At 41.8% G+C, this 20555-nt stretch overlaps 1 protein-coding gene across 6 annotated transcripts in view; it reads left to right on the forward strand.

The window, feature by feature from the left end:
- Positions 1–20555, forward strand: part of ITPR2 (inositol 1,4,5-trisphosphate receptor type 2) — a 245710-nt gene that overhangs the window by 194469 nt on the left and 30686 nt on the right. For 4 of the 6 annotated variants that reach the window (XM_032105470.1, XM_032105472.1, XM_032105474.1 and 1 more), the window contains 8 exons: positions 4249–4356; positions 5889–6081; positions 9079–9204; positions 12283–12458; positions 13775–13939; positions 16485–16680; positions 18763–18855; positions 19056–19091. In XM_032105470.1, the coding sequence (XP_031961361.1) occupies positions 4249–4356; positions 5889–6081; positions 9079–9204; positions 12283–12458; positions 13775–13939; positions 16485–16680; positions 18763–18855; positions 19056–19091 (1093 nt within the window). The remainder of the gene's footprint in view (positions 1–4248; positions 4357–5888; positions 6082–9078; positions 9205–12282; positions 12459–13774; positions 13940–16484; positions 16681–18762; positions 18856–19055; positions 19092–20555) is intronic. The other 2 variants (XM_032105471.1, XM_032105473.1) reach the window with 1 other exon arrangement.

Consider the following 20555-nt stretch of genomic DNA (forward strand, 5'->3'; position numbering starts at 1 on the left):
ATCTGATTTTATAGTCATGTTGTGTCAGGAGTTTAGACTGCATATTACTTGTAATTCTGTCATTTATCTCTACTGTTTCTTTATTAATCTCTTCAGCGTTCTTGGTCTGTCCTCAATCTTTCACATTTTGTACTGATACTTTATTACAGTGTTTTCCAAATTTTTTAAGTAAAAATCTTTCAAAATGAACAGCAGTCCTTCCTCAGGAGCTGACTGAAAGCCAAATGATCTTTATTCATATAGCTATTGCCTCACACATCCCCTCTTTGGAAATCACTGTTCCATTATATGCTGTTGCTTCCTTGTCCCTACATGCCTTGATGAACAGTAAAATACAGTGTTGACATTTAAAATATTGTCACTGGCATGGCTGATGTGAGTGAGTGAGTGAGTGAGTGAGTGAGTGAGTTTTCTCCTCAATAGTGATTTTTCTGGGGCTCTTTGCAAATTCAGGCTCTAGTGATGGTTACTTTTTTGTATCAGTTCTACTTGCCATGTATATTTGAGGTGCATTTTTTGAGCTTTGCTTTGAGAACATAAATGGGACTGTTCTTCTCATTATAGCTGCTCTCAGCCACGTCTGTCCCATGTCTTGTCCTCCAGCTGCCCCACAAGATTTGTGCAGCACACTGGATATAACACTTTACTGCATCACAGCAGTTAAATATGAAAAAAAATCACTCAGAGCTTGCACGGCCTTTACACGCCACGCACGAACTGTCACCTAGGGTGTATTATAAACTTGGATAAGCTTTCTGTATTTTAGGTTCACAGTTTGTCACTGCATTGTTATTTTCATTGCTGTGTCTTTGATCTCACAAAAAGCTCTGCCCTGGTCAAGGCATCTGTTGACACAGTCCCCCTGGCCCACGTGGGCCTTTGAGCTCGTTATGGGGCGAAGGAAGGATCATGAAAGCAGAGCTTCAGAAAACACCGTGGTTGCCAAATAACAGCATTCCTAAAGCTGTTCTGTGTCATACTGTGGGCCTCTGCTTTGGATCTGAGCTCTCTCAGATTGCTGTCCACAATGTTCTTTCATCAGTGTAGCTGTGGCAATACAGAAATATTAGCAGTAGTTATTGTTGTGTCGACGTAGAGGAATCCATCCTGTGTAGGAGCTGCAATATGAGCAGAAAACTGATGGGCCCTTTGCCCTGACATTACTGTCTGAAGGTCTAGAGTACACAGAAGGTAAGTGGTATTAAAAGATTTGGAAGTTGAGAGAAATGAAGTTATGAGTGAAGAAGATTCAGCATCAACAGCTGAAGATTGCTGGTGCCTTTAGGTAGATTCCCTGTCTGAAATGTGCTGCAGTTCCTCCAGCTTGGTCAGCAATCCTGCGTTGTTTCTGACTGTCTTTTCTGGCAGTCAAGGGGCTGGCACGGAAAATCCTGGCCTTTTCTTCAGGTCACTTTGTCCAGTGGTTGTGCTGGAAAGCTCCAGCTGTGCAGTGCTAGGTTCTGTTCACACGTTGGCACGGGACAGTCACAGCCTGAGGGCTCAGCCTCAGAAAGCACAGTGCAGACCACCAAATACACACTGTTTTAATGAGTGTGGCTGCTGTTCACGTGAAACCTGCTAGCAAAATATGCTCAATCTCAAATCTCCAGCAGGCTCTGAACACCCTGTTCTAGCCAGTCCCATTAGAGCATGAGAGACTGAGATGGGTTTTCCCTTCTAGTCCATGTGATAAGGGAACTTCTGTTGCTGATACTTATCAAGAGAGACTTTTACAACAAAAGTTATGGAGAGTTCAAAGCATATCAGGAAGCAATACCTAGAGTTTTCATATGGTTTACAAATGGCATTTCCAGTTCTGTATACGAGTTCAAGTATGAATATAGGAAGTTTTTTGTGGTACTAATGGAAATTTCTGCATCTATAGCATGTCCCTTTCTCCAAACTGGCATAGTTTTAATAAGAAGAACTATCCATACGTCCTTGACTTGTCATTTGTTAGAAAACTCAAAATCTTAATGGTTCACATTGGAGAAATAAAGGTCAAGATATAGGCAAAGTTCCTCTGCATTACAGAAGATAATAAAAGGGGAATATATTTGCTTCTGGTTATGCTAATTCATCACTCCAAGCACAGTGTGATTGCATTCTGTCTAGTCAGTGCTCTTCTTCGTATCTTAAAGAAGAGATACAGCCAAAGTAAAGGGCATTTGGAGATAGGGAAAATAATTGAGTCACAGGGAGTCTTCTGTTTGAGGAGGGATGGGAGAGATAGGGATTGTTTTAATTTAAAGAAGAGACAAATAAAAGAGAACGTGACAGTAGTGTACAGAATGATGAATGATACAGAGAAGGTGAACTGGGCGCTCTTGCTTGCCCTTTCTTAAGTACAGAAGCAGAGGGACATCCAATAAAGCAGAAAGGCAAAAGTAATAACACTGTTGAAAGGGCATTTTTAAACACTAACTGTCTTGTTTCCACTGGCTCATCTTCTTTCTCTATGATTCTAGAGCATGTCTTGAGGGGCATGCAAAGACCTCTAGGAGATGAGTTCAAGTTGTCTTGCTGAGCAGTTGTTGTGGTCATGCTGCAAAGGCTGCTGGCTGGATCAGGTTATTTGGCTTGTGTGAAGGCAAGGAACTAGTCAGATAGTCTTAAAGAACCTTTTTAGTCTCAAAAATAAGTGGAAGTTTAGGTAAAGACATTAATATGTGTAATGATACTATCCATGCACTTGCTAGATGAGTAAAAAAGTAACTATTCAGGACAGAAATCTGCTACTGATGGAAGGAATATTTGTCTGCGGTTAATCCCCATGTCATTTCTTTGCTGGTCTCCCTATCTGCTCATGACCCTGTTACAAAATGCTGATGTTGTGCCACATTGGCTCAGGCTCTGCTCTCAGGACCAAGCAGACTTCTGTCCCCAAGGAAGTTGTTGGAAGCACATTTATTCTTCCTAAATATCCCTTTCTGACATTCTCTTACTTTTGGATGTCCCATTTTTTATTTGTCTTTATTTAATAAGTTTATATTGAGATCCAGAAGAAAATTTATTTTCATCAGTAGATTCTAGGGAACTTCAGTAAATGGACTAAATTGTATATGTACTTCTCCCCTGCCTTATTGGTTAAAAAAAGGGAGATAATAAGACATGCAGATTCCAAATGGGTGAGATCACGTTCTGGTTAGATTATTACAGTATCTGTTTGGATCTGTTGCTACTTTTAGACTTAGTCCCTGTCAGTCTTTTTGTAGCTGTGCAATTATTTTATAATTCCTCACCAGGCTGTGCTATTTCATGTATCACAGTCCTGGTCCACCTGTGGTGATCATCACTTCAAAGGCCCGGTTCCTGTGGTCATTTTGAGTGCATGCCTGCCTCATTTCTAATGGTCTGTTGTGCTAATGTCAGCTGTGATGATTCAGCCCTGGATCACATCTGTGAGGTGGCTCTTCCTTTCCTTTCCTTTCCTGCTGCAGTTTTGCCCATCTTAAAACAGGTGAAACGCCTCAGCTATTCGGGACAGAAACCACTCACTGTGATGTAGGGAAAACTGAATTTTTAGTAATTTCCGTATGCCTTTTAATTAAGTCTTTGTTTCTCACTCACCTATAGGACATTATGAATGCATTTGCCAACATTTTTGTTACTAAACTTTGTACAACAATGGAGCATTTAAAATATCTACTATTCAACATAGAACAGATGTATTTTATCAATCATGGGAAGTGTATAATTTGTAAAAGTTTGTGGGAGATACATATTTGTGTGTTTGTGTGTATGTGCATATTTTCTGTGTATATGAACTGTACAGTTAAGGATGTATTTGCCTGGCACTGCAGTCCAGCTCCCTCAGAAATAGTTACAGCCCTGGAATACCAACCTGCAACCTAGTTTAGCCATTTGAAGTCGCTGGGAAAAATTAATTGTAAATGTAATTTAGTACTCAGAGGTATGCAAATTTTATGTCTAAACTCAAGTGAAAAGAAGCATTCGGTCTAATTTTTTGGCATTTGTCAAAAGCCCTCCAAAAGCCATCCAGGCTGCGGGCTAAGCTGCCTTTCATAAATCTCAACTGAAGACTTGCTGCTAACTTCTTAAGACTAAATTATTTCTATTGTTCTCGAGGAATTACATTTTTGTTGTTATCTGTGGAAAGAGCCCCACTGGGTTGAGCATGTAAGTATATGGGAATGGGGGGAAGGAGGATTTGTGTTAGTTAAGTGGAGATGATAAAACTGAAAACATAGCAGCAGGACATAAATCAGATTTTTCTTCTTTTTCTAGTTGGCTTGTCACAATAAAGCATTGCAACAGATGCTGAAGCCAGGGTCAGATCCAGATGAAGGAGATGAAGCCTTGAGGTTTTATGCCAAACATACGGCGCAGATAGAGGTAAAAGATTGCTCTCCCAGCAGATGGACTGTGAGACAAGTCTGCATCTTGTGTGTGGTGTATCTCCTCTTTAAGCTTCCAAATGGTGTGGATTATTTATGAGGAGAAAGTTGAATAATATGCTTTTGGCTGTGGGAGGGAAAGGAATACACCTATATTAGAAGTGGCTCCAAGCAATCATTTCACAGTAGCTTTGCTGTGTGTTACCAAACATGTTCTGTTAGCGAAATAATGACTGTGGATAGTAGCTGTGTCATGAAGTCAAGAATGATCTTGTATGGTACATCACTCAAATAAATAATCATGAGTTTCAAAGCCACTGATGCTGGATGATCAAATTAAAAGTCTGGCTGGAGTACAGAGAGGTTTTGAAGTGGTGTAGACATTCAGTATGGCTTTTGTTTAAAATACCAAGGCGTGGCCTGGTTCAGCAGTTCTCCTCTCTGTTTTAAACTTTACACCTGCCGTGGGCTGGATTTAGATAGAGGTCCACAGAGGTATCCCACCACAGGAGAGATGAAAGCTCCATGGCCTTGGTTGTCCAGAGGGCAGCTCAGTGCTCCTCTTAATGTACTTTAATACTTTGGGTGCTGCTGAGATCTCTCTTGGCAATTATCAGCCAGTTTATCTGGGTAGGTTGTAAATTTAGGCACTAAACAAGCACTGTGGTCAACTTTTATGTGGCCAATAGCTTCTTCTGGAAAAGTGAAACCCAACCCAGCATTGCTTCTATACAAAACAGGTAATTGCTTGTCTTTGAAAGCAGTCCTAGACCTGCTTGGTGTTTCAGATATTATCTCCCCTATATTAAGGCATCTCATTTGTTTGATTTGAAATTCAAATGGTGGTGGTTTTTTATTTTCACCAGTGGCTGTACAGAGGCATGGTCGTAGTAGTCGAAATGAGTTTTCTACTCATTTCTGTATTTTTAATAATGCAGAGTCCCCGATCAGAATGGGGAAGCAATTTTGATGGCAATGTGGTGAGATGAAATAAAATCTAGCTCACTCACCAGTAACCTGCTAGCTCCTGAAATGCAAGCAATTCAAAACCTTGGGTTTTGTCAAGTAAAAAGATAAAGACTGACCAGATATGGGTGCTGCCTGAGTAACAAGGTGCTATTTTTACATGTTCACCTTCACAATTTATCCCATCATAGAAACAGATTCAAGATGAGAAAATAATTTTGTAATCAGAGCAGAAAGCCCCTGAACTTCTCCACTTTTTACTGAGAGAGATTTCTTTCAATTTACAGCAAAATTGAAGTGTTCTGAATTAGAACATTTTTCATATTTGGGGAAGTCTGGACCAAGATTTTTCTTGAGTCCTTTCTTTGCCACCTTATTCTGGCAGGCTTTTGAAAATAAAAACAGCTTTACTCTGTTTTGGGATTGATTGGTCCAACTTTATTGTACTGTTCAAATAATGAATGCATTAATTGGTAAATTAAAGGGGAGCTGTGAACAAGAAAAGATATGACAACATGATTGGATAGTCACTGACTCTGACAAAAATGTGCATTTTATTTATAGATTGTTCGCCACGATAGAACAATGGAAAAGATTGTCTTTCCTGTCCCCAATATTTGCGAATTCCTTACTCGGGAATCCAAAAGTCGTGTATTCAATACAACAGAGAGAGATGAACAAGGGAGCAAAGTCAATGACTTTTTCCAGCAGACTGAGGATCTGTACAACGAGATGAAATGGCAAAAGAAAATTAGGAGTAAGTACTGTCATTTTAAAAAAATAGCCTCATTATGCTAAAACCTTGCTTTTAAACCTTCAAATGCTTTAATTTTAATGATACACTCTTCTCTGTTCACTCTGATACTACAACAGACAAAACTGTTCTGGGCTTGAGAGTGTAGGTCAGATGAGACATTTGCATGCCACCATAAAAGAAGTGTAATATGGAGCAGTTATTAATATGTTCAAGATGATGTCCAAAAGTTAAATTGAGGGATGGATAAACTGGGTGTAGTTCTACTAATCTTGATAGCATTGCACCTAATTAAGCCAAGGCCCCTAATATTTAACAAAAACATGTGTAGCTGCGTGTTTGAGGTTTGCAGATTCCTGAAAGACCATTAAAAAACTTGTAAACGTCAGTCATTTAAAAACATCTCTCACCAGAACCTCAGCTACTTTAAATATGCCCAGCTCCCATGGAGTCAGACCCCTCTGCCAGTTCACATCAGCCTGGTGTGACTGGGCTGCAGGGTGTCCCAGCTGGCCCAACTGGTGCACATCCCACGATATTGGGAAGGCACATGTGTGGCCTTGAGCTGCTTGGTCAGGATCATGGGGGAGAGGTCAAAGCAGGGACACCAAGAGGAGGGGCAGGGAAGCCCCACCAGGTACCCTGAATGTCTTTAGCTCACTGGTGGGCAGTACAACTGCTTGGCAGGAATGGGGCTGTTGCCAATGCACCTGGATCAGGAGGATCCTGCCAGCTCAGCCACTGTCAACTCTGCCCTTGGCTTTTGGAGCAGAAAGTTTTATTTTATATATCATAGACTCACAGAATGGTTGGGGTTGGGAGGGACCTTAAAGATCACACAGTTCCCAGCCCCTGCCATGGGCAGGGACAACTTCCATTATCCCAGGCTGCTCAAAGCCCCATCCAGCCTGGCCTTGGACACTGCCAGGGATGGGGCAGCCACAGCTTCTCCAGGCAACCTGTGCCAGGGCCTCAGCACCCTCACAGGGAACAATTTCTGCCTCATATCCAATCTAAACCTACCCTTAGTTTGAAGTAATTCCCCCTTGTCCTGTCACTCCAGGCCCTTGTCAAGAGTCTTTCTCCATATTTCCTGTGGGCTTCCTTCAGGCACTGGAAGGCCACATTATGTCACCCCAAAGCCTTCTCTTCTCCAGGCTGAACATACATAAAAATGCCTAAAAGTGGTCACTTCATTCACTGCTAAAACGCAGATGCACTTGGAGTGTCACACGTCATCTGCTCACAGCAATTGATCAGGAAGGAAGGAAGGAATAAGGTCTAGAGCAGCAGGATAGTCAGAGCAATGTGGGAGCATCCTGAACATGATGGAAACATGGATGTCATGGCAATTTTTCAAATGTCGATTCCTAGGCTATAATTTTCAGCAGCAGCAAGTCTTCAGCATGAACCCCATCAACCCAAGTCTGCGTCTCTTGGTGGCACCCTAAAAACTTAGTAGTGACAACCTCACCCAGAATAGAAATGGAAAAATACATGATTACAGAATCTGCAGTCTATTTGGGAATAAAAGTCATTGTATTGTAGAAAAATTACTTCAATAAAAAAAATCACATCTGGGGGTTTTGCTTTAGAAACACAAATAAAAGAGCCAAGCCAACAATTAGATAGACCCGACCTGCCTAATGCTATAAACAAAGAAAATTGGTTTATTTTTATTCAGAACAGAAATTTCTCAATTCCTTTCATCAGTGGAATAGCCCACAAGTCTCCGTGTTGGGGTTTTTTTATTATTTGAAAAGATAATACAGGTTGATGCTGGGGTCATTCTTTAGCCAAGTGTCTGTTAGCATGAAGTCTGTGCTGCTTAAATTGACAGATGTCATTTTTACAATGGTTCCAAATGCTTAAATCTCAGCAGTCAGCAACAAAAGGTTATCACAGTGAAATCTGAATATTTACCTAATTGCCATTAAAGGCTATTTTGATTAAAGCCTGAGACAGTCATATGCAGTTGAAGAAGTCTGCTGTTTATAAAAACTTTGCTGAGCACTCTGCATACTTGCAGGAAGTTTCCAGTACTTTAAAATCTAATTAATAGGGATGCATCATGTTGGAAACCTCTCTGACCAGAGATCTTTTTACACTATTGCACATAGGATCTTGTTTCAAATGTTCATTTTAAAACGTATTTTAGTGCATTCATATATATGAAGTGCTTGCCTGAGTCTCAGCACACTCTGATCTTGGCCTTCTTTCTGAACTGTGTATGTGACTCTGGACACAAAATCAACCCTGTTTTGCACTGTTTCCCTTTTTAGTCTTTTCTAGCTAGGCTGTAGGTTCTTTGGGATATGGACTATTTCTGTGTGTTTGTACAGCACTTCACATATGGAGATCATGGCTTGTTTGAGTCCTTTTAAGCAGGAGTACAGAGCTGTTTGTCAGCAGGTGACCATGGGCTTCTGAGCATCATGCAGGAAATAGTCAGCTTTTGTAGAACCAAAACCCAGGCAGACCAAATTTTGCCTGCTTCCCAAGCAGATCAAAATGTTTTTAGTTTGACAGAGGTGGGGAAAATACTGCAGTTCTGAAACCATGCCTACTCCATAGTTCTCTGCATATGTCGTCGGTGTACTTGGTCCAAATAGGTCATCTGGATGACCCATTCTGGGTGTTCTGGGTGACTGGCATTCAGAGTGCTAAAATCTCTTTGTTTGCTTGATTTTGTGTCCCCATGCACAGAGGCTACAGTTTCAGATGCACCTGAAAAGACTCCTTTGCAAAATATCCAGGCCTAAAATCTTCCCAGAGGCAAAACTCCGGTATATAATAAACTGTATTGTGATCTTTGGATTAAAAGCTCTGCTTGAAACTATGTATTATGGCAAACCTACGTTTAATTTTTGTCCATTTTAGTTAATTTTAAAGATCTGCATGTTTTCTACATTAATCTGTATTTAGTTCCCTTGGGGCCATTGCTGATTGAGATTCTGCTTGCTTTCAGTTCACTGATTGCTGCTTTTCTGCCCTTTCTAGATAATCCAGCCCTGTTTTGGTTCTCCAGACACATCTCTCTCTGGGGGAGTATTTCCTTCAACCTTGCTGTATTCATCAATTTAGCAGTTGCTTTGTTCTACCCTTTTGGAGATGATGGAGATGAAGGCAAGTACAGTTTGGTTTTACTTTTTGTTTTAATTTTGGATGCTTTCATTTCTGAGGTAACAAAGCTGCATTTTCAGGTGCAGTCACATCTGGAAGCCATTTAGTGTCTCCTAAGTAGGTACCAAATGCTGTATGAAATGTGGTAGTTGATCTGTGTGTCACAGGGCCTGCACAATGCAGAGTAGAATGGACAGAGCATAAGCTGAAGATTATCTAGATGATCTCAGCTAATTTTTTTATATTGCCATATTACAGTGCCCTACTACACAGATTTAGCTGCAGCTTCTGAACTGAAGGAGGATTCCTGGCAGCAGAGGGACAGAGATTCCTTAAGCCTGACCAAAATGAATGACTTGCAGTCCTGAAAACATATGGAAGAGAATGATTTGCAAACTCTCTTGTTGGCTTTTCACCATGTTGTTTATTGGGATAAAAGGGCATAACTGTTGCAGAGGATAAATGCATTATGTAAAAATACTCTTAAAACTTATGATTCTGTCTCTGCTTCATCCCGTGTCACAGGAAATATTTAATGAAATTCATTATTTGCTATAAATGCAGCAGACTAGCAGGAGGCCTCTTTGAAGCCCAAACAAGCTTAATTAGGGTAAAGGAGACTAAATCGTTCAGAATACTGGTAATGGGAGCAGAGCCATTCACCTCTGGGCCTTTGATTTGTGGCCAGTCAGTAATGTGACTGAAAGTCACCTCTGTCTGGTGGCATGTGAACTGGGCTGGTGGAAGCAGTCCAGCTTCTAGCAGATACATGTGCTTTTCACAAACACCACAGCTGGCACCGGCAAACATTCCTGCTGCCTGGCGGAACAGAAAGGCAGCAGATGAAAATACACTGGCATGGGGACCACGCTGCCCTTGCAGCCCACGGGGTCTCTGCAGGTCACAGCACAGGCAGCTCCACAGCCTCGTGGAGTGAAGCAGAGTTTGCAGGGCTGTGCCCTGGAGAAGGGAAGCATCTTGTCCACAGTGCTTTGTAAACTGGGGAGTCACTCGGAGCACACACACATTAGAGCCCATGGAGGATGAAAGGAGAAATAAAGGGTTAAAAATAAATCTTTTAAGCTACTAAATTTTAGCTAATCTATACTCGTGGAAGTCCTCTAGTCTGAAATCAGTAGGTATTAATACTTACTCTGAACTGCAGATTTATATGGCTTTAGTTTAAGTTTAAGTGACCCCAGTAATCCAGTGATAGCGTATTTCAGGATTCCAGCTCCTGGTGCTTGTAAAGCCAAAATGACTCCTGAGCAATAAGGAATAGGTGTGGCCAGATCAGATTAGCAGGTCATGAGGCAGCCTCCTTACTTCCAGCCTCCCCCTCCACCATAGCCTGATCCGACAGCTGGAATGTGTCTGCCATTTTTCCCTTCACCCTGTGTAAATCCACCTCTATTCACCTGTCTGAGGTGCCCGGGCTGATCTAATCATGCCAAGATGCTGCCTTTTAGTAGGTACCTGCAGTTCTTATGTAATATGACATGAGCAATACTGCTCCAGCTGAAGACTGTTCCTGAAGGGAGCCTGAAAGAAAGAAAGAAGAGAGACAAGAGCATGTAGTGACAGGACAAGGGGGAATGGCTTCAAGCTGACAGAGAGTGAGTTTAGATTGGATATGAGGAAGAAATTGTTCCCTGTGAGGGTGCTGAGGCCCTGGCACAGGTTGCCTGGAGAAGCTGTGGCTGCCCCATCCCTGGCAGTGTCCAAGGCCAGGTTGGATGGGGCTCTGAGCAGCCTGGGATAGTGGAAGGTGTCCCTGCTCATGGCAGGGGGGATGTAAATGGATGATCTTTAAGGTCTCTTCCAACCCAAACCATGATTCTGTGAAGACTTTTTGCCTCCAGGGTGCCTGTCTGCACATGGTACTGGGATGGGTCCTGCAACGTAAAATTGCTGGACCTGCAGAAGGGAAGAAGGAAAACTGATTTGTGGAAGAATCACAGAGAACTTTGGCCTTACCTTTCAGATTGGCTTGAAAGTCATTTTTTAGAATCCGTTAAAAGTTTCCAAATCTTGTTGGCAAAGAAACTCTCTGACAGAGCTGACCTTGAATCTCCTGCCAGGGATAGAAACACTCCTGAACTTTGCAGAAGTTCGGATGCCATCTCAATGTTGAGGCTAGGGCCTCATCTCATTGTTTTCTAATCCCAGTGATGCTGCTCAGCTGTGTATCTGTTGCCAAAGAGATAGCATGATTTCTATTGTGAGTCTAGCTCAATTTTCTATTCCCTTCTCCGCCGTCACTGACCTCTCAGTTCATCCCATAACAATAGAAGTCAGTGTACAAGTGTGACAGCGCCCTGAGATCTGAATGTGCTTTTTATAGCACAGCAACATGGTGTGTTTCCAGGGCTTTAAGCAGAGGGGAGAGGGAAAACAGGGCCATGTCTCAAAACTCGGGGAGCGCCTGGAGCCAGCATCTTGCAGAGCAGCAGGGACTGGCTGTGCAGCCGCGGCTGCCGCGCCCGCAGCGCCCGGGACCCGCTGCGCGCCCGGGAGCCGAGCGCAGCCGCTCAGCGCTCCGGGCACTGCAGATGCTGCCCGGCTCTGCCCGCGCCCCGCGGCTGCTCCCTCTGTGCCAAGTGGAGGCTCCCGCGGAACATCCGCAGCCCTTCGGGAGGGAGCTGCTTTTTCGGGAGCCGGGGCTGGAAACGTGGCACTGCAGCGCGCTTGCCACTTGCTGTGCTGCCCCCAGGACCGGCTATTTCTGTAGCTGAGCAATCATGGAATCGGACCGGAGGAGCCCTAATGATGCCTGCAGAAGGGAGTTGATTAGTAGCTTGCTCCAGGAGAAGGGTAAACTGTTCCATCTCTGAGCACTCCCTGGATTTTAATGGAAATTTCATTAGCTGCTCGTATTATTACCTGTGCAAAAAGCAGCAATACTCTGAGAATAATAGCTCCTGCAGCAATTAGGGCAAGCCGTGGTCAGCAGTTGTGGTGCATGAATCACGCTTTTGTTAGCTCTACTGGCAAAGGAATTGATCTTTTGGATCCGTTTCTTGGTGGAAAATGGAGTCTCCAAAGATGCCTTTCTCAAATCTCCCTTTCTCCTCTGTACAGGCACGCTCTCACCGTTGTTTTCCGTGCTCCTCTGGATAGCAGTGGCATTTTGCACAGCAATGCTGTTTTTCATCTCCAAGCCCGTTGGCATTCGACCCTTTTTGGTGTCTGTTATTCTCAGGTCTATATATACTATAGGGCTCGGTCCTACCTTGATACTCCTTGGTGCTGCTAATGTAAGTACTTCAAAAGCAAGCAGAATTTCCCTTTCAGCAGAAGGAGAGATATTAAGGGTCTCCTATTAAAAAAACCCTTTGATTAAAGCGGTGCAAAAACTTCTTTTTCTGGCTCACTGGTTAAGCCAAAAAAATAAATCATTTCCAGTCATCCTGAAACAGCAGTGTCAGCAAAGTGGGAAGCTAAGAAAAAAGCTGGTTTAGTTTTGTGCATATGCAAATATTTTAAAAACAAAAACAATATGAAATTTAAATAAATATTGCTGCAAAAGGGCAATCAAATCTACAGTTTGTCATGTTAAAAGAATAATTTTCTCTATCAGTACACTCAGCACTATTGACACAAATTTGTGAAATGTTTCTGAGACCTTAAATGTATTTTCAGGAAGAAAAGAGTTTTCAAAATTAAAAATTCTCTCAGCCCTTTGCCAGATCTCTTAACTTAGACATGAATAAGTCTGCATGCTTACTGAGCTTGGTAAGATACACAGTCGTGCTCACAAGTCATTTATTTAAATTTCTGCCTGACTGCTACAGCTCTAATGCACCCCAGCACGAAGTATTGGGCTGTTTGCCACCAGTTCTGTGTGTGAGAATTTCACATACTGAAAAACACCCAGACATACAGTCAAAGGTAAAGGCAAGTAAGCAGCGCTTGCCCACGTCAAATTTGCGAACAAAAGAGTCGTGTTGAGTCCTCATTCCTTGTCCTGGACTGCCAAGGAGATGAGGTGAGACCCTTTCCTGTTCACTTCTGCATTGCTGCTCGTGTGCTGGCAAAGCTCAGGAGCCATGGAGAAACTGACACTGTTGTTTAAATGCTACACTTCAAAAATGTCCTCAGTTCTGAGGGGTTTTTTTATGGATTTTGTATTGAAGAACACGATGTGAAGGAAATAGATCTCACACCCCCCACACACACAGTTTCTGTTGTGTTACTATTGTTCTCTTGGTAGTAGCATGCCAAGCTGCTCTTACGTAGTCTCGGGTCTAAACTCAAAACCGTTGGGAGGTCACTCCCCAGCTGGTTTTTAATGCCTTGTGACATTAATCCTGCCCACCTATTCACTATAACTAATATTATAGGAATAATCACAATGTAATGAGGCACAGTGCAGTGTTGAAGAGGTGATGTACTTCCACTCACCCTCGTGGGCTCATTCCCAGTGCACTGTCGGAGCTGGATTTCTTTCACCTCACTCCAGCTATCTAAAGGTTGTGCATTGAGTCAAACCAACCTATCTAGACAGCAACCCAAACAATAAATACCAGGATCTTTCTGATGGCACAAACCTAGCCTTTGTTATCCCCCACAGCTCTGTAACAAAATCGTGTTCCTGGTGAGCTTTGTTGGGAACCGTGGGACTTTCACCCGTGGCTACAGAGCGGTCATCATGGACATGGCTTTTCTCTACCACGTGGCCTATGTCCTGGTCTGCATGCTGGGCCTCTGCGTGCACGAGTTCTTCTATAGCTTCCTGGTGAGTACGTGCTTCTGTGGAGGGGAAAACTTTGCAAAAATAGAAAATACCGTTACCCATGCAGCTGTCTTCAATTTCTTCCTGACAATCAAGCCAAATCATGTATATTTTTAGCATGCCGTTGTGTTGCTGCCCCTTAGGAGCTGCTGTTTTTATTAGAACCTGTTTCTGTTAGGACTTATTTTATCTGTTTTAGAGCTTAAAGTTTGCTCCTTTCTTCCAGACAATCATCACCCTGCCCAGCTGTCTCCCTATTCTGTGTCCACCGTTCCTATATCTTCTGTCAGTCCTAACATTTTGGGGACAGTTGTCCAGTGGTGTGTGGGGGGGATGATGCCTCAGGTTTTAACTTTTATATATTTCAAATTCTGTACTGCCTAGTGTGTAACTGAAGTTTCCTGTGGCCTGTTAACTTCTGTTCTCTCATGCTGATTGGACGTAACAAAGCCTCTCTAGGTTTGCTTTCCAAGGACGACTCGATTGTCCAAGGCCCAAAATGAGTAAACTAAAAGCTTCTGGAGACGAGGGGAAACTTGGGGTAATTACATCATTAACTGAAGTTATAAATGGAGAATTAACCCTGATATGCAAATGGACCAAACTTAAAAAAGTGTGAAGAACCTGTGACCCAGGGTCTATCTTGGGTGGAGGCTTTTGACTGCCCAGGGTGTACCTCTGAAAGCCCTTCAAATAAATACTTAATATTTAATATATTATATTAAATATATTATAATATAATATATAATACTTAAATATTCTCTTATTCTTGTCTAGCCTCTGTTTTTAGGTAGCCACTCCAGGCATCAGTACCTGTACCAAAGGATTCCATTCCTCATCCCCAATACATTTTTAACAAATGACTTGGGAAATGGGGATGGCATGCCTGTGGTGTAGCAGGAAGATTCATCACTTGAAATGTATCCCACTTCATTTTCTTTTGTTGCCATTACCCAGATGGAATGCCTTTTAATAATGTGGTACAGGTGCAGTGAAAATGAATCACACAAAATTATGCTAAACTTCACTAACTGCTCCCTTCATGCTGAGTAGCAGTAAAAGGTGTTTCACTGCTCATTTGCTAATCCTTTTGCTCTGTAGTGGAACATGTGAAACTTGTAGGGAGACTGACTAAATTGTGGTCATTTACATGGGTTCACTCTTCTGTTGTTGTATTTTTTCTCAGCTTCCTGAATAGTGGTGAACTCCCAGCATTTCAAAGATGTATTAAGCACGCTAAAATTTTCAGAGGTTTAGTGCTAACTCGGGTAAAGCGCCTCTTGAAGTCAGACTTTCCAGATTTTGACATTAAAGTCTGCTTCAAAGTTTGGGCAGATTTCAAAGGAGGCAAGATTGTGGCTGTAGCTGCAGGACCCTCTTCAAATGGATCTAACTCTCCTGCTTAAAAAATGCACAAATTATTGGCTGTTCCTTCAATGAGTTAGGTGATCTTTGTTTTAAAATGCTTTGCAAAGTGTCAAGCAGCTTAAGAAACATTTCATATACTTACATTTTTTCAGTGACTGCTATTGACCAATGTCCATGATTCATGGACATTATCCACGTTCCCAGGTTGCTTCCAGGTGTTCACTTAGTAGTGGATGTAGTCTAAACTCTAATATTTGTTCGTAACTGTCCCCCTCTTTCTTCCTTTATTATTAATCCTTTCACAGGGCTGTGGATTTCAGATCTTACAAATTGTGGCTAATACCTTCTTCTGTGGAGTGTTTTGATAAATCATAGCGTGTCACCTTATATCTGTAATCTTAGTGTTTGGAAGTAGAAATACATACATTATAGATAAGGTTCAACGTGCTATAGAACATCAAGAAAATTGTAAGAGAAAAAAAGTTACAAGTTCTTGTAAAGCTCCTGTCACATTTAATTGCTGGTTTAAGCTTTTGACATTTAAAGCAATATTATCTTAATATATACTTTTCTTTAAAGTTAAATACCAGGAAAGCATGTAGTGCAGGGTAGAGAAGAATAGAAGTTTCTAGTCTTATGCAAACAGTGCCATGAATTTAAGTTTGTCCTAAAAAGAGGTTGCCCCAATCCTTGTCCATGTGACATTTACATGATGCCATGAGCTCGAAGAAAGTTTACAAATATGTAATTACTTACATGTATGAGTGCATTTTTGAGTTGCAGTCTGTGCATGTTTGTCCGACAGGAGAGAACATGAAAAATTATTTTGTAGATATAGATCCATAGTATTAAGACACTTCTTAAATTTTAATCTAGCCTGGTTTTAAACATGGGGAAACAACGGATCTTGATGGTAGGTGTTGTCTGTCTCTGGGTCAGGCTCAAATATACTTTGTGGCTTTGGATTTTGCTATAATTAATTTTAAAATTTAAAGTTCTGTACTAGATTTCTTCCTCCATAAGCATGCCCAGCTCCCACTGAAATCAGTGTGAGTTTATGAAGCTGAGAATGTAGAACATGGCCCGAGACATGTTTCAGTAGTCCAGATTGTTTTCCTGTGTAGCATCTATATATTGCCTCATTTGTATTCACTTTTCCTCTACTCTGTGCCTTCCCCAGCTGTTTGATCTTGTGTACAGGGAGGAGACATTGCTAAATGTGATAAAAAGTGTTACCCGGAATGGCCGTTCAATTATCCTCACTGCAGTGCTAGCACTCATCCTAGTTTATCTCTTCTCCATCATTGGCTTCCTCTTCCTGAAAGATGACTTTATCATGGAGGTTGACAGGTTGAAAATCAGGACCCCTGCTGCAGGTACTGTTTTTTATATTAAAATTTGCTTCCCACATATCCCTTTTTCTGTCTGCCTAACCTAACTTTTCATCTAAGGACATAAAATTTCTTTATTTGTGCCTGTGTGAGAGCAGAACTAATTCCATATACCTTAGAACTCAATTAATTCTCTGTGTAAAATGTAATGTGTATAGGGTTGTTTTAGTCTGGGCTTATTTGATTAAATACTAAAATCTAACACATTTGATTTATTATGTTTGCTTCACAAACTCGTGATAACATTAAAAAAATAACCTGTATTTCCTAAGTATCGGGAAAAGCAGCTCAAAGTGGATTGTATTGGTTCTCATCCCACCTTAAAAGCAGCTCATAATAATTTCTGTGTACTGTATGAGGCATGTGGTCTTAACATGTTCAGTAGCTGTATTCATTTCATTGCTTTTTAAGCTTAATCCAGCAGAAATTTGTTACAGAATCCACACTTCTACTGATAGGAGCATCTTTTAAATTCAGTGTGTATTTCATGATAATCATTAGTGTACAATCCTGGCTTCAGTAAAGTCATTTGGAGGTTTGGAACCAGTTTTTAAAAGGCCAGGATTTCAGCTTGCTGGAATGAGAGGCTTTAGTAAAGTGAATAGAGAGTTACAAACTTGCTTTGCTAGAAAAGAGCCACGTCTGGTCTGTTGAGAGCTTTGTGTGTGCTGCCAACCAGCCTGCTGGGAGCATGGGCAGGGGAGTAACTGGCTGCAGAGAAATACCTGAGAATAGCCGGTGATTAAATTCCTAGAGGCATGATTTTCCCAAATGCTGAGCTCTTCAGACCTGTACACAAGCACAGAACTGGCAGAATCCAGCGGGGGCTGTGTGCACTCAGTGTTTGCCAGCCTTTTCCTGAAGTTGTTTTTTCAGGATTTAAAGCTCACAAACAAGGCAAAGGTCATTCAAGACTCATGGGCCTGGCGTGCTTCTACAGCTGGTTCGAAACCATATGAAAACAACCAGAACCCGACAGATTTCTTTAACACACCATGATTTTTTTAAATTTTTTTTTTTTTTTGCCACTGATCATCCATTAGGGGCTAAATTGGCTTATATGTGATTTACCATTCATTTTTGGGACAGAACTTAAGGTGTGAAGTCTCACTTTGAAAGGTAGTTGTGACCGTCGTAATAAAACAGGCTACATGCAGCTCTGGTCTGATCCAGGGCAGCAGCTCCTGTGTGTTTGTGTTGCTTCTGTTGAGTTCTTGGCAGATTTTTGTGGTGTGGGTATGTTCTTGCTGGCTTCATACATTGCCATTTCTGATCAAAAACTCATCAAGAAAATATGCTGACTGCGTGTTGATGGAACATTATGCTTCCCGGGACAAGTGCTTTAAATTTTTTCTTTATAAAGTAGCAGAAAGAGTAAGTCAGAGTGCGTGTTTTCTGCATTAGATATACTGTCTTAGGCTGTTATTTTGTTGTATAGTTTTGCCTTCATTTTCTTCTCCTTAAACCTTTTTGTAACTCTAATTTGAAATGCAGAAAATTGTTGAAGGTGCACAAGATAAAATTGGTTTGATAAAATCAAGCTGATGTACACATTTACCACTTTGGGAATGTTAAATTAGTGTTTTACACAAACCCATACATATTTACAAATGAGTACCAAACTGTGTAATCCTTGAAAACCCTTAAATATTCTACATTCAGGATAACTGAACATCAGCTTGGTGTCCTTCTTGTCAGCTTTTGTGAATAATTTATCTAATGGTTTTAAAAACTGACATTATTTTCATATCTGACAGTTGTTTCTTGCTTTGAATATATTTTGTTCTCACCAGAAGCAGCCGCATTTGATGAAGATTCATTAATTTCAGGAGATGAAATGGGAAGAACTGTGATATACAGTAAATATAAAACTGTGTTTTTGTTCATTGTGATTGCTTTGAGCTGTTGAGGCAGACTCTTTTGAGGAGGGAGGAATTGCTGGTGTAATTTGTTCTGTTCTTTCTTCTTAACTCTCCAACCCAGTGATTTGCTCCTAGAAAATAATGATTTAAAACTTAACATCAATGTAGTACCTGTCTTTTTGTCAACATCCTGCTTTTTCGACAGGTATTGGTGAAGTTCCCACTACAACCCTGACATCAATGATGGGAGCCTGTGCAAAAGAGAACTGTTCCACGAGCATCCCACCCCTTAACCCCGGTTAGTACAGAAGTTCCCTCAGACCGATGATCACTTAGAACGGCATCTCTGGAAATGTTCGGGTTGGACGGGGCTTGGAGCAGCCTGGTCTAGTGGAAGGTGTCCCTGTCTGTGGCAGAGGGTTGGAATGAGATGATCTTTAAGGTCCCTTCCAAGCCAAACCACTTTGTGATTCTCTGATTTGTGTGTTGCTGTTGCAGGGACTTCTGCCGGTGTGAGAAGTGACGATCATTGTTGTCAGTCAGAAGTGCTCGATTTCTGCAAGGCTTGGAGCTTAGTTGGCAGCTTTGCTGTTAATGGGAGTGCTTCCCACACCTGATTTCCAAATGCACTGACATTAACTTTGTTATTAAAAGAGCTTGCTGAATCATTATGCTTGAACAGACAGGTTGCTTCTTGCCAAGTGACTTAGCTGAGAGAAGAAGCTTGCTGCTTGTCTGCAGCATCCTCACCTGCACACACTGAGCCACTGTTGGATCCAGTTAGGGCCACAGAAATTCACTGTCATGGCATAACATATCTATCAGCAAGCTTTTGGGTATTTTTTCTACATGCATCTGGGCCAAGGCTGTTTTGTAGCCAGAAGACCTAAGAACCTGTATCCAGGCCCACGGGTCTGTCTGTCTCCCACTCTTTCCATGTCTGGTTGAGGTGGCTGGTCTTTCATTGCAGGTATTAAGTTTGGTTTGATGTGTTGTGGCCTTTGCAGTGGAGGTATGTGCATGGTCTGCAGGCTTAAAATATTTATTGCCACAGTTGCCTATGGTTGCTGGGGGCTGAAACTGAGGACATAAACGGTCCCTTCCTGTGTGCCAATATAATGTTGTTTCGTAAGCTTTATTCTTCCACTACTAAGTTTTGAGTTTTTAGGATCAAAGCCTTCAGGGAAAGGGCTATAAAAGCAGGCTTTTTCTCCCCAGCTGGTGTGTAAATAGGCCTCATAAACAACATGAGAAGCTGTCTGGCTAGATAGAGAAAACAGTCTAAGAGCTATTGGCAAAGTTGCTGCATTCAAAGAGTAATCAATCAGTCAAAGAGATGCAGTGTGGCTTTTGCCAAGCTCTTTAAATGATAGAAATCTCACATTTCTCATTGTTTGGGTACTGCTCCTTTAAAATCAAACCATAATGAAAGAGGGCTGTACAAAACATCTAAGTGCACTCTTACTTAATCTTGAAGAAATTTCATTTATCCAGTGCCGTTAAAACCCACCAACATTCAGCAAGAACAGTTCTGCTCACCTTAGCCACCTGGTCAGAAGAATTGTTCTACTTTCTGTCTTTTCCTGGGACAGATTTCCCCTCTGGCAAAAGTGTAAGTGTGGTGGAATGCAAAGGCATGAGGTCACTATCCCTGGAAGTGTTCAAAAGGTGTGGGGATGTGGCGCTTGAGATGTGGTTTAGTGTAGAACATGGCAGGGTTAGGTGAGTGGTTGGGCTCAGTCTCAGAGGTCTTTTCCAACTTTAATGGTGCTATGATTCTATGAGATAGGGGAAGTTTCACACTGTAGCACCAGAGAAGTCCACAGCTGTGTACGGCAAAGAGAAATTGTTCTCAGTGGCATCTCAGGTCCCGAGTGCAACATGAATTATGTTGCTTTTCAGACCAGATCACTGCTGATCATTTCTTCTGACGGGACTCTGCTTCTTCCTTGGGTTTTGCTGGTGGAGCCTGTGCTCAGTCATTGCTCTGACTGATGA

The sequence above is a fragment of the Corvus moneduloides genome, chromosome 4 (assembly GCF_009650955.1).
Source record: "Corvus moneduloides isolate bCorMon1 chromosome 4, bCorMon1.pri, whole genome shotgun sequence".
NCBI classification, from domain to species: Eukaryota; Metazoa; Chordata; class Aves; order Passeriformes; family Corvidae; genus Corvus; species Corvus moneduloides.